A 14,093-nucleotide genomic window follows, 5' to 3' on the forward strand; every position below is an offset into this window, starting at 1 on the left:
CAGGGGGTGGGGCTCCGGCGGAAAGAGGGTGGCCCTCAGAACTGAAGGGACAGCACTGCCGGACTAGAGAGGGATGGGCTGCTGGAACCAAATACGGCAAGTGCCAAACCAAAAGGCTGGTCTGGAAAATTTGGATTAGCTTGAAAAGAAATCAAACAATCCTGTAAGAGCTGGCTCAGGAATAAAGGCGTGAGGTGGTGCGGGGCTGTTCCCAGGTTCTCCAAGAAGGGTGACGGAGCCCTGCTGATCAGTGTGGGAGAGAATTCTCTCCTCACCTGTAGAAATGGGGCAGCTCCCATTACCTTGCTTTAATTCCCATTTAAACATTTTTCACCTGTCAGAATGAAAAAAGATCGAAAATAACAATATTCTCTGCCAGGAATATGCCAGCATAGAAATGTTAACTGGGATGATTTTCAGCAAGGTAACTTGCTATTTAAGGGGCTCCTGGTGGCTCAGTCGGTTGAGCATCAGGACTCTTGCTTTCTGCTCTGGTCATGGTCATGGGATCGAGCCCCGGTTCGGGCCCTGTGCCGACAGCGCAGAGCCTGCTTGGGATTCTCTCCCTCTCCCTGTCTCTCTCTCTGCCCCGCCCCTGCTGGCGCACACCCTCTCTCCAAATAAATAAACCTTAAAAAAATGATACAGATCATATTTATTGATGTGGAGCCAGCACCACGACATGCTGTCATGCAAAGGACAGGTTATGTGATGTCATAGGTAAAAATTCCAAGTCGTAATCCTGGTGTGACTACCATGCTGTGAGAATCCAGGGGAGCGATAACGCAATGTGGCCCTGGGCACAAGCCAGTGTCCCTTCCTGACGCTCTCGGCACCTCCTCAATGACGAAGGGCACCTACGGGGCCCCATGGCCGACCTCACACTCGGGTGTGGAAGGTGGACTGCATTCCCACCCCGGCCCCACCCACGTCCACGTCCACGCTCGCCATTCGGACTCAACGTCACAGTCAGAGCTCAGGCTGACAAACGTCTTTAGAGGAGGGGATGTGTGAGCTCAGCAGCAAAACTGTGAAATGAGGCAGGCACTTGTATAACAGGAAGAAGGCGCACTTTTATTGAAATATACACACGTCCACAAGCATAGTAAGTAATTGAGTACATTCTTGCTCCTTATCACTTTGAATAAATGGTCACCTGTCAGATTTGGAAAAACCAAAGTTCTCACTTTACCTTCACTGCTGCTCCTTCCTGTGGGTCAGAGTTTCCAACCTACACTTCCTCTGAAGAACTTCGTGGAACTGTTCTGGCAAAGCTGGTCTAGAGACAACAAACTCCCTTCATCTCTGTTTGACTGAGTCTTTACTTCTCCACGTCTGGGGAGTAAGTCCTCAGGGTGCAGAATTCTTGGTGGATGCCTTCCTCTCTCAACACTAAACATTTCACCCTCCACTCTCCTTGCAGGCACAGTTTTGGAGGAGAAGTCAGGTGAATTCTGATCTTTGTTCCTCTGTACTCTGGCTTGTTTTTGTTTCTCTGTAGCTTGAAAAGAGCATGCATAGGTGTTGTGCGTTTGGTATTTACCCTGTCTGGTGTTCTCGGAGCTTCCTGGATCCATGGTTGGGTGTCTGACATTACTTTGGGGAAAATCTCATCATTCTCATTTCACTGCTGTTCCTTCTCACTCTTCTCTTCTGCTTCTCCTGTTCCCATTACACACACAACACACCTCTGGGGCCATCCCACGTCCTCAGAGATTTTGGCTTTGTTTTAGTGTGTGCTCTTTCATTTTCAGCCTCCGAGTCTCTGCTGACAGGTCCTCAGCCTCGAGATTCTTCCACATACAAGTCCTGTTACTAGGAGGCCCACCTGAGGCTTTCCTCATTTCTGCTCCAGCATCTTTTGCTCCTTCTCAGCATTTCTCTCTCTCTGCTTCCACCGTCCACCTGTTGTGGCATGCAGTCCGCTTTACCAGTTAGAGCCCTTAGCACACGTATCACAGTTGTTATTTTTTATTTTAAGATTCATTTCGGAGAGACAGACACACACAGAGTGCGAGCAGGGGAGGGTTAGAGAGCGAGAGACACAGGACCCGAAGCAGGCTCCGGGCTCCGAGCTGTCAGCACAGAGCCCGACACGGGGCTCGAACTCACAAACTGAACCATGAGATCATGACCTGAGCTGAAGCTGCCCAGGCACCCCTATCCCGGTTGTTTTAAATTCCAGTCTGACGACACTAGCATCCCTGACATGTCTGGTTCTGACGCTTCCTCTGTCTCTAGAAACTGTGTTTTTGTCTTTTAGTGTGCCCTGTTGATTTTTTTCTTGTGAGCCAGATGTGATGTGCCAGGGAAGAGAGCTGGTGTGCCCAGGCCCGCGGTGATGTGGGGCAGGGTGGGCGGGGGAAGGGCTCCGTGGGTGGCGCCTCCACACTGACCGTCACCAGAGCTTCCCAGCTGTGTTCTCTCCCTCGGTGGGGAGGGCTGAGCGGAACTGACCGGCTCCCCTTGCTCAGGTTGGCTCTGGTTAACTAGTGTCCCCGGGGGCAGGCCTTGTTAGAAATATTTCAGAATGGCTCCTTTTCTACCCCCTGCTGGAAGCATGAGAGATTTCTCTCTGATATTTGCTGAGAGACCTCAGCCGAGCTCCTGGAGGTGACGTTCACGATACCGTGAGGCCCTGGCCGTGATTACATCTCCTACAGGTTTTCCAGACTTGTCCACACGGGGCCTCCAGCAGCTCCACAACCACAGCTCAGGTTTTCAGCCCTGAGCTGGTTCCTGCAGAGGCTTCTGCTCCGGGAAGCCGTGTCCCCAAATCCACTGTCAGTCTCTCTACTCTTGATGCAGAACTTTGCCCTGTGTCCCTCCCTCTTTATGATCCAAGAAAGCTGGCTGGCTTCTCGGGCTGTTCAGCTTTTTATTTGTTAGACCAAAGTGGAGACTTCCGAGTTCCTTATATGAGGAAGTAGAAACCAGAAGTCACGAAATTCAAAAAACAGTAATTATAACTGAGTACAATTTTTGTAATATAGGCTACTGACAGGAAGAATGGGCTCCTTTTAGGGGGAATAATATTTAATTGGTGTTAAAAGTTAGTGTTCCTTATCATCAAAACTGACTACACGTGTTCATCTCGATGATATTTCACACATTTCATTTTTGGAAGTGTCTTTTCATACGGAAATGCTGACCTCAGTCCACAAGCATGTGACTTTGTGTGGCTCGTGCGTCAGCGTGGGGGCGCTCAGGGAGCTCCGTCAGACTCTCCTCCTGGTGCTGGCCTTTGTGGCGCCAACCACAAGCCAGCGCACCCGGCAGAGGGCGGACGAAAGCTCCTCCGTGGCACAGTTAATGGACTCCGAAATATGGAAACTGCCTTCGCATGTGTGTTGAGCTCCTGGGCCTGGAGCCAGAGCTCAGATCAGCCTGCGACAAACCTGAATGGGATCAGAGATCTCGCTGCCCCTCTTCTGAAAGCAGGATGTCTGAAGTCACGTAGCACGGACAGCACTCACTGCTGTTGAGCGACTTCACTCGCAACAGAGGTTTGCATACAAGTAGTCCTGTTGTGCCTTATGATGTTGGGCTGAATTCATCCCAACGTAATGTTGGGAAACATATCAAATCTTCAGCAAAAGCTAATTTCCATAGTCATTCCAGGTTAAAGGAACTTCTTTCCATTCCAAAAAACTTCAATTTGTCCTTAGCTCAAAATGACAACAACACACACACACACACACACACACACTCACCACTACTAAGCCATTATTAAAGTGCCATCTGGGAGAGAAAGTCAGGGTGTTTAGGCTCCACTCCTGACAAATTCATCTCCCTGGTGACAGTGACATCTGAAAGAGTGAAGGAAGCCTGCCGCGGACTCCGCTGGTTCGGTGACCTATGAAAGACTCGTCGTCCACAGAGTACCTGCTCTGATGCAGAATACGATGCCCTCTGAATACCTCACACTCTTGCCAGCTCGGTTAGTCTGTCCGAGTTAGCAGCTTCCTGACCCCCAGACGCTTCTAGTGCCGCTGGACGGAACACGTCTTGGCAGACCCCACTTCAGGCTGCACTGAATTAGTATTTTCTGGACCCCCCGGACGACACTCTTGCCCGCAGCTGCTCTCTGCAGACTGTTCAGAGATGTTATTTCTTCAGTCACTTCGGACTCACCAAATGAACAACTGAGCAGACTGGCGACACCAAGGCCAAGGAAAACCACTCAAAACCGCCTGCCTCGTTTTCTCGTGGACCCCTGATGTTGCCTCCCAGAGGCTCCCTCCCCAAAACAAGCCCGTCTTCTCTGGACGCACCGGCTCAGCGGCTACAATCAAACGAGATCTGATTAACTTACGTTACGAAGCGGCTTTCCTCGTTTGGCTTAACAAAGGAGTCAGTCAGAAACCTACTTCGATTGTAGCCTGATATCCACATTTTATTTCCGCGATGAGGTATTCCGTTTGATATTTTCAGTTCTTTCCAAACGTCGCTTTCCTGTGCGTTGGGAGCGCCGTGTACTCGTCTGGCGATGCCTGCACACGCTCTGCCCCTCCAGCTCGGCACGGCCGCGCCTCATGGCGCAGTCGGCTCACGAGCACAAAACCGTCCACGCTTCACTGTGGCTTAAAAGGGCAACATCTGAAGTCCATACCTCCCTTCTTCCTGTTTCGACATGACGGGTACGAACTGGCAACAAGGAGAGTCGCACCAGTGGCGCACATGGCTCCTGAAACACCGTCGAGTTAGCACTGCGTTTCTGAGCTCTGCAGCGCGAGGAGCGGCCACAGTGCACATCCCGTCGGCCGCCGGTTGCTGCTCTGCGTTGTGACGTGAACACAAACGGTACAGGAGCGAGCGAGCTGTGATTTTCACATCACAAGTATTACTGACTTTTTTCTAACCATTTAAAAGTATAAAAAGCATTCCTGGCTCACAAGCCATGGAAAGATGGGCAGCAAGCCCGATCTGGCCTGCAGTTTGCCAACCCTGTTCCAGCCAGGGCGAAAAGGCAAGAGAAAGAAATAATGCAGAAGCCTTGGCCTAGTGATTGCACTTCCAGAATAAAGCCAAATACATCCACCCACATCCGCACAAAATTACGCGAAAGGTGTCACCGCACCCCCTCTTCTGTTAAAGCCAAGGACGAGAACGTCCTGAGTGTCCCTCAGGAGGCATACGGGAGTGAGCAAACCCCACGCAGCCATCCTCACGACAGGGCCCAGCCCGGCGTCCCGGCCATGCCGGCAGAAGAAGCCAGCTGGGCAGTATGAGGCAAAGAAGGGAGGGGGTGGCTCAACATAAAAAAATAATTTGATAAATTTTATAAAATGTTGCCTCTTTGGGGCGCCTGCGGGGGGGCTCAGTCAGCTGAGCGTCTGACTCTTGATCTTGGTTCAGGTCATGATCTCATGGTTGGTGGAATCGAGCCCCGTGTCGGGCTGGGTGCCGACAGTGTGGAGCCTGCTTGGGGTTCTCTCCCTCCCCCTGTCTCTCTCTGTCCCTCCCCTGCTCGCGTGCATGCATGCTCTTTCTCTCAAAGTAAATACAAACTTAAAATGCTGCCTCTAAAAGACAGGTCTTTAAAAACTATTGAAAAAGGAAACAGACCACTGAACAATGAACTCTCTGGCAAAAAGGCCTTGTCTACAAGGGAACAGAGAAACAGAGTTGGTGCGGGGCCAGCAGCAGGGAGCGAACCCAGGGGAGCGGCCACTCGGGAGGCCTGGACGGCGGCACGGGCAGGCGTCCTGCTGCCCCCGGCCCTTGTCAGCTGAAGCTCGTCTGCCAGGAAGGGGCCTCCGTCTGAGAAACCGGGTTTGCGACTGTTGGCACAAGCAGACAGACTGTGTGAGGAAGCCCTCCCGCCGGGAAGGGTTTCCTTCTACTTAGGGGCAGCAAGCGACCGAGAGCCTGAGCAAGAGAGAAGCTGAGTGCCTGCTGGAAGAGAAACCCTGCCCGAGGGGCAAGAGGGGGCACGTCCCACATGCGGGGTCATCACACACCCGCACCACGTTCTTCACAAACCCTCCATTACAACTCTGTCACCGGGCGACCCCTACACTGAGGGCACCTGGACTCCGTGGGGAGATGGCCGGCACTGCCTGGGGCAGGAAGTCAACAGGAGGAGCCTGGGACCCGCCCGGTCACCCCAGACTCCCAGGGCAGTATCGGGAGCTGCCAATGGGGGAGGGGGAGAATGGGGGGGGGCGCGAGCTTCAGAAAGGACAAGGACCACGAAGCACTGTGAACACACGTGTACGTTTACACGGCCCTGACTGTGGCCGGAGAGGTCAGAACTAAGGCAGCGTGCCGTGCGCAAAGGAAAGACAGGCCCCGATCTGCCGGTCGGTACAAAATGGGCCTCAGGAACCCCGCGGTCCACCTGGCACGCGGGCCGGGCTGGGCGCCAGGACAGGCACGGGTCGGCCACTTCTAACGAATCGTGGACTGATGCTCTGCCGGGGCAGAGCGGCTGGGGTGACACGGGAGCCAGGCCGACTGCACCCGTCCAGGCGGAATAACCCCCGGGGGTGGGCTTCCCAAAAACACGAGCCAGAATCCTGTCGGGCCTGCAGACGCCAGCGGTTCACAGGAATGGGGCCTCCTCAGCAAGTCCAGACTTGGTGACAGGAGGGGCTGAGAGGGGGCAGAGCAGTCGGCCTGGGGGCTGACCTGACCTGGACCCTGATTAAAATAAACGACAACAAGGAAACTCAAAACATGTGGTGTTCATGAGGCAGCTAGAAATGCTGACGCTGAGCAGGTACTTGATCCTAAGGGATTACTATTACTTCCTTAGGTTTACAAAGTGTTGTGGTTACTCGTGTTACAAAGAGGGTATCTTCTGGGACAGGAAGATGGCTGGAAGCAGAGGATGAAACGGGGCTCTGCGTGAGCTGCAGGGGCTGGGCAATAAACACATGGGGTTCTACATGTGGTTCTGCCTGCTCTTATGTTTAAAACACCCTGTGATCATTTTTCAAGGTACTGGCATTTTATTTTGACGTATTCTTTGCCTTTTCTGAGGACTCAAAAACTTTTAGGTATCAAAAGATTGTTTCTGTCCGCATTATACGGGAAACTTGAATTCTTCTTGTATGAGTGAATTGGTGAATGGCACAAAAAAGACCTTAACAGTATTATTCTTTAAGTTCTGTACGAGGGGAGCCTGGGTAGCTCGGTCGGTTAAGCCTCCGACTTCGGCTCGGGTCGTTATCTCACGGTTCGTGAGTTCGAGCCCTGCGTCGGGCTCTGTGCTGACAGCTCGGAGCCTGGAGCCTGCTTCGGATTCTGTGTCTCCCTCTCTTTCTGCCCCTGCCCCACTCACGCTCTGTCTCTGTCTCTCTCTCTCTCTCAAGGATAAATAAACCGGGGGCGGGGGAACAGTTCTATAGGAAAAGCCAGGTGTAATATCTATCTCTTGATCTAAGGTAGTAAGCTGTATTTTAAATTTTAACCCTCTTCCGAAACATTACAATGAGAAAACACAGCCCTTGCAAGTGAATCCCTAACATATCTTATCTTTAAAAGAAAGTGTACCTGAGCTGTATCAGCCAGCACCACCACGCCCGTCCACCATCAGACCCTGAGTGGGATTCTGAGGCCAGTGTCTCCCTCCCCTCCCCCATCACCAGCCCCACAAAGAGGGGGAGCAACAGTCTCTGCGTTCGGAATTGCAGAAAAGGTTGAAAAAGAACAGCCATTTCCACTTTGAGGGTATTCGCACTGCATAATGTTTCTTCTTCATTCTCAGTGAGACTTGGCTTTAAATACAGTCAAACTTTATCCACACACTTGTTACCGGCTTCACGTCCGTGTGCGTGACTGAGGAGGCTGCCCCCGTGCCCTGCTGTGCCCCCACTGCCCCAACAAGGCAGCACGCTCAGCAAGACAGAGACGGTGGGAGAAGCCAGCAACACGGCGCTCACGAGTTCAGAGCAGGGACAAGCGAGATGGTGCTGTTCCCAAAGAGGGGACGGGGCCGGGACCCCCAGGAGCAAAGTGCTCAGAGGCTGAGCCGCAGACTCAGGGGTCCAGGTGGACGTTCTGACACTTACCTTCCTGAAGGCCTGGAACCAGTTTGTAAACAATGTCCTGCATGGTTCTGTCATGACTGGCAAAGAGAACATAACAGGTGAGGTTAGCTAGAAACGCCACTTCCACAATCCGTGCGCATTTTCCATTAACGGTATCAGACTCCACAATCGCGAATTTGAAATTTTGCTTGAGTTTTGCTTCTAGTTTGCACTTAAAAAAATGTTTGTGCTAGCAAAAGTTATAAACAACCTGAATCAATGTATCATTTAATTCAGGTTCTAGAGGTTTCAAGGAATGGCGGCACAGACAAGACCCTCTAGATGATGAGTGCCCTCTGCCTGCTGAATGTGGTCCGGACACCCAGAGATGCAGCCTCCAGGGGCCACACAGGCCCCCACCCCCACCTCTTCCACCGGTGCCTCCTGGGCCTCCACTAGACAGGAAACTTTTCTTTCATGTTCTGAATAATGTAGAGGAAAGGCCCTAAGATCAGGCCCTCCCTGTGGTCTTTAAGATCTACCTATAAAGGTTTTCTGAAAAGGCTATATAAGCACAGTATTTCAAATATAGTTTCTACTCCAGTTTGCTATTTTTAAACATAACTTATTAATATGTTTAAGTAACTTTTCAAATCAACGTTAATTTCCAAACATCATGCGTTAAAATGAAAACCTGTAAGTACCCAGACAAGTAGCATGTAAATAACGGACAAACGATGGGGTTCCACAAAACTTCTAGACATTTAGCTGTCAGGGCTAGTCCAGGGCTGGGCACACAGCAGCCACTCAGTGGGCTCACGGTTAGGCCACAAACGGCGGGTCACCAGGGCCTGCAGAGACCCTCATTCGCCATTTCCAGGAAGAACTTTTAAGTTCTAATAGACATCAGTCTGACATCTCAGCCTGTGTTGTGGCACACCAAAGCAGGGTTTCTCAAATTTCCGACCACGATGCACACGTGCCCACAGCGAAGATTATGGACCACAGCCGGCCCGCAGCACGCAGGACACCCCCACGGCTTTGTGGAAAGCTCCCCCCACTGCACGAGGAGAGGATGGTGGAGAGATCCCCGCCACAGAGCTTGACTCTGGGTCCTCCGAATGACCGTGCCAGGCCCTGCCTGCCTGGCCACAGACCCATAGGGCCGAGGGGAGGGGTTGGGGGGGCTCTCCTTGGAAAGGGTGCTGGCAGGCAGGACAGAACAGCACAGCGCGCTTCTCTTGGTGTCAGCCACATCCAGGCTCTTGGAGGGGCAGCCCCTTGAAAGAGGCTTTCGTGTTTACACTCTAGGCCACAGGCCACACACCCTCTCCCAGCCCTTCGCTTGTGCCGAGGTCTCTAATGGGCCCACGTGACAAGAGCCCTTGGCTTTAAGATGAGGCCTGAAGTGTGGAGCTGCCTCAGGGATCCAACAGGCACCAGGAGCTCAGGCCCAGCACCCGCCTGCGGCCAGCACCACTCGGCATCACCCCACCTCGTAAGGCCTAAGTCACTGCCCGGGGCCCCGCACGGTGCCACCAGGCCCCGCTGCCCTGCCCTAACTGCCCTCTCCCCACACTGCCCCAGCCCCAAGCTGAGAGCCCTTCCCTTGGGGCAGCTGCACAGTGGGGGGTAGCGAATCCGAGCAGGAGGCTGGGCCAGGTGTGGCTGGAGAAGCTGCGTCAGGAACAAGGCTCTGAGCCAAGTGCAGAGTTGGCATCGGGAGGGGAGAAGAAGAAAACCACCCTGGGCCAGTGTAGCTTTAGGCAGAGCACAGGGAGCAAACAGCAAGGGACAGGACTGCCAGGAAAGAGCCACCCCGGAGCCCAGGGCCCACAGCAGGCCTTGGGGCCGCGCATCTTTGCCAGCTCTGCACCTCCGTCTCACTGGCCCTGGCCCTCTGGACTCAGGCCTGCACACCTGGCCAGCTCTCTTCCCATCGGCCCCCTCCTGTGTGTTAGCAGGCTAGGCTCTGCCTGGGACACTGGGGTCTCAGATTGCTAAAGGGCTTCAGTTCTCCAGACAGCCCTGCCTGCTGTCTCCCCAGAGCACGGGGTGGGGGTGGGGGCAGGGTCTCTACAGCTTCCCACGAGCACGAAGCCCCCCCCACCACCTGCCTTCTACAGTTCATGTCAGGAAAGCAACCCCGCGCTCCGCAAGACTATGCCCCCAACGCAGGTAACGTGCACACACTGCCAACAATTAGTACCCAGAGCATACAAAGCATTTCTTCAAAGCAAACAAGTAAAATAAAGAGCCCAAGAGAAAAATGAGATGTGAAGAGACATCTCCCGGCAGCCCGAGTGGCCAGGTGACATCTGAGAAAGGACCGTCCTCACTGGTAATCAGGGCGACAGGCCAAGATACCCTACGGAGCCACCACGTGGCCAGAACGCAGTCCACAGGCACCCACAGGACACATCAAGACGGTGCGCGGCACAGCAGCCCAGCAGCCCAGCAGCGCGCAGGAAGGCACGGGAGCTCCACAGCCCAGCAGCCTGCGGAGGGCTGACAGAGGGGGGACACCTGCACGGGAATGCCCAGAGCAGCACGGAGGGCCCACAGAGGACACCCTGATGTCCACCTGCACAGACCTCCCCACTAACAGAGACCAGTCTGGAGAACAGGCTGGGTCAAGGGCAAAGGCCACGAAAACACAGCTGGTTCCCCATGTAGCGAGCCGGACCGCAGGAGACTAAGCTATGTTGTGTGGGGACAGCGGCCAGGGTGGGGCGGGGGCTTCTGGGTCTGGTGATTTCTCCTTCTCCATCTGGGAGTGGTTTCTTGCTGTGCCGCTATAAGCCATTCGTGTGTTTTTAAACGCCTTGTGCGCACACGACATACTTCACCACTTGGGCAGTGGAGAGACACACGTCCCTCTCTTCCTTCAAAACATATATTCAGCCCTACCTCTGCTGCTCCCATGTGGTGCGGGCAGCGCTTGGCTTCCTTTAGAGCGCCCCCCGCCCCCCCGGCCAAATCTGAAGTCATTTAAAACTCTGCATAAAAGCCATAAGCCAGCACTTCCTGCCCATCATAGCCTGACCCCCAAGTCTGGTCGTGCCAACTCCCTGGCGCCTCCCTCACAAATGGTGCTGATTCCAAGGGGGTCCGATCTCCCCGAAACCAAAGGAGGTGACTCCTGGCAGCACCAGCTGCAGGGAGCAAGACGCAGGCCACACACAGGGGGCAGCCACCCGGGGCCTAGGACCACTTGTCCCATGACAGGAAGGTGGACCAGGGGCTGCTGTCCACTTCAGAGTAAACTTCAGCCAATTTATTGCAAGACTAGTGAAATACAGGTGTGTCCTGAGGTTCCTCAAAATACTCAATTTGAGCAAATATTCCTGGAAACTTGTGGGAACAGCCCCAGCGCTCACTGGCCTGACTTGGCTGGATCGGCTGCCGTACGTGTCCCGTGCTGGGCGGGTCCCTGACACACCGGGAGATGCCGGAAGCTGTGGCTTTGGGACCGGGACCTGGGCACACTTACCCAATGTATTGCAGCGGGTGGCTCTGGTGGATCACGATCCTACACGTGGGGCAGGTGTTGTTCTCCTCCAAATACTTGACCAGGCAGCTCCGACAGACTGCAAAAGCACACTTGTGTCAGAAAGTAACCCGGGAGGGAGATGCCAGCACCCCCTCGGGCTCGGCACACACGGGGGCTGAGGCGCAGGCCACCTCGCACGTGGCTGCTGTGATGAAGCAGCCACCTCTCAGGTCTCAGCAACGACGGAGAAGCCCCAGGCGCTCAGTCAGCGGCCTCACTCGGCAGATTTGAGGTGCAGGGATAAGAGGGGCGAAGAACCTAAGTGAATAGGTGTTCAGAGGCCAAGAGCTGAGAAATCATCAGAAAGTACTTGTCTCCCCCAAATATCTTCACCATAGGGGCCAATAATTACAATTTTCATGTGTGTAAAAAAAGATCACAAGATTTTCTTTGTACACCAAAATTCAAGGCAATTCAATGAAAATAATAATCCAAAAACTATAGTTACCTTTAAAATGAAAGTTCTACCTAAGGGGTCAAATATTTTATTTTCTGAAGTGGAAAACACACAGTCAAAAGTCATCTGCATTACACGCATCGGCTGTATTGCAAGGACCCTATCTACACGGCGTGCCTACCACAGCCAGCGGAGACACTCCGGCCTGACTCCTCAACCACCCCAGCGGTGACTATGCTTCGGGGTAAACAGCAGCATCTCCTGCTGAGCTGGGGCATTAAAACCACAAGCTCAGCACAGCTAAGAGTCTTCTAAACATCAGAACACAGGCTTATTAGTCGTGAGGAGCCGAACCACATTCTTGTGTTTAAAACGTTTAAGGAATTCATTTGGAAAAATTTAAAAAGTAAGCATTTCTGTCCACTAGAAATGAATATTCTGTCATAACAGTTACTGGTTTTGCTGTTATATAGAAATAATTAAATTTTTCCTGTACTTAGCTTTCCTAAATGGTATCTCTACTGAAATTACCCACAATGTTTTTAATTTGAAGTAATTTTTCGGATTTATTTTTAAGATCTTTATTCCTGCTTCTGTGTTTTGCTTTGTGCTTGAGCTAAAAGCTTTTGGTGGAGGAAGGAAGGAAGGAAGGAAGGAAGGAAGGAAGGAAGGAAGGAAGGAAGGAAAAATAAGAAACCACAAGTATTAAGAAAGCATAAGGCTGGAAGTTGTCAAAGGCCACGTTCTAGAACATTCCGCCATACACATATGCAGACAGTCCACACACACCTCCCACAGGTGTCAAAGGGATGTTCTAGATCATTCCACCATACACATATGCAGATAGTTCACACACACACACACACCCCCACAGCTGTCAAAGGCCATGTTCTAGAATATTCTCCACGTACACGTATGCAGACACTCGGTCACCGTGGTCGCGTCGATGAGATATCCACTGCACAGGCGGCAGGTGATGTGGGCATTTATGTCCCAGAGTTTAATCTTTCTGGTCAACATCTTTGGCTTCTAGAAGAGAAAACCAGTATCAATATCTGAAATACTCCCATGTGTTGTCAAAGGTTCAGGCTAAATGTAAATCAAGTTACGGCACATCCTTCCAGGAGGGCACAGCATCATGTGGACAGAGGCTGCCACCTGCCACGGCAGGTCCAAGCCACAAAGGCTCTGTGGGCCGACTTCCGTCTGGAGAAGGAACTGCCAAAAGTCCTCTCACAGAGGACTGGGACTGTCCCGCCGAACACCTGATGGGCAGCACTCTGCAAACGTTACTATTCCCTTAACCACCTGTGGCACTGTCCCTCTCGGCTCCCCTGACCCCTCCTGCTCAGGACTGAGCTGAGGCCAGCTGGTGAGGCGGCAGGCAAGTGAAGGAGGATCGTGAAGGTGCAGGGAGACAGGCTGGGAGAATAGGCGGGCTGTGCTGAGTCTGGGGCAGGAGGCTGAGGGGTCACTCCTAGAGCTCCTGGCTCTTCTGTAAACCTAGGGGATGAATGACCCCAACGGGCACCAGCAAGGGCAGCACTGGCCAAACCTGAAGGAGAAGCAAAGTCCTTCGATGAGACCTTGATACAAACAGTCACACCACGTGATTCTGACATCAGAAGGGTCAGGAAAGTCAATGTCCAGTCCCGACAAGGCCCAGGGAAGCAGGCAGTAAGAGGGGCCCAGATGTGCCCAGATGGAACAGGAGCCATCCCATTCTAGACATTTATCGTAATAACTGGACAAGTTCAACAGATGTTTGCCGCAGGGGCACCTGGGTGGCTCAGTCGGTTAAGCATCTGACTGTGGCTCAGGTCATGATCTCACAGTTCATGAGTTTGAGTCCCACGTCGGGCTCTGTGCTGACGGCTGGGAGCCTGGAGTCTGCTTCAGATTCTGTGTCTCCCTCTCTCTCTGCCCCTCCCCTGCTTGCACTCTGTCTCTCTCTGTCTCTCAAAAATGAGTAAACGTTAAAAGAAGAAAAAGGAAAAAAAAAAAAGATGTTCGCTGCAATTGTTTCAAATGGCAAATCACAGAAAACTGCCACCGAGGACTGGCTCGGAAAGTGATTTCATTTAGCCGGCATGAGCTCCAGACCCTCCCCCACTTCCCTCTGCCCTGTCCAGGGAAAGCCCAATCAGCCCTCCAGGACCCCTCCCCG

The 14,093-nt window shown here is 52.8% G+C and overlaps 1 protein-coding gene across 8 annotated transcripts in view; it reads right to left on the minus strand.

Moving 5' to 3' along the window:
- PCGF3 (polycomb group ring finger 3) overlaps positions 1-14,093 on the minus strand; it is a 55,815-nt gene that overhangs the window by 22,670 nt on the left and 19,052 nt on the right. For all 8 annotated transcript variants that reach the window (XR_015250677.1, XR_015250675.1, XR_015250676.1 and 5 more), the window contains exons 4-6: positions 12,838-12,955; positions 11,470-11,566; positions 8,019-8,074 (exon numbers count right to left, since the gene is read on the minus strand). Coding sequence is in view for 3 of the 8 variants with exons in the window: in XM_086705690.1 (XP_086561816.1) it covers positions 8,019-8,074; positions 11,470-11,566; positions 12,838-12,946 (262 nt within the window). In the remaining 5 variants the exon portion in view is untranslated. The remainder of the gene's footprint in view (positions 1-8,018; positions 8,075-11,469; positions 11,567-12,837; positions 12,956-14,093) is intronic.

Source organism: Puma concolor, chromosome B1 (genome assembly GCF_028749965.1).
Source record: "Puma concolor isolate L17-30 chromosome B1, mPumCon1.1.hap2, whole genome shotgun sequence".
NCBI lineage: Eukaryota > Metazoa > Chordata > Mammalia > Carnivora > Felidae > Puma > Puma concolor.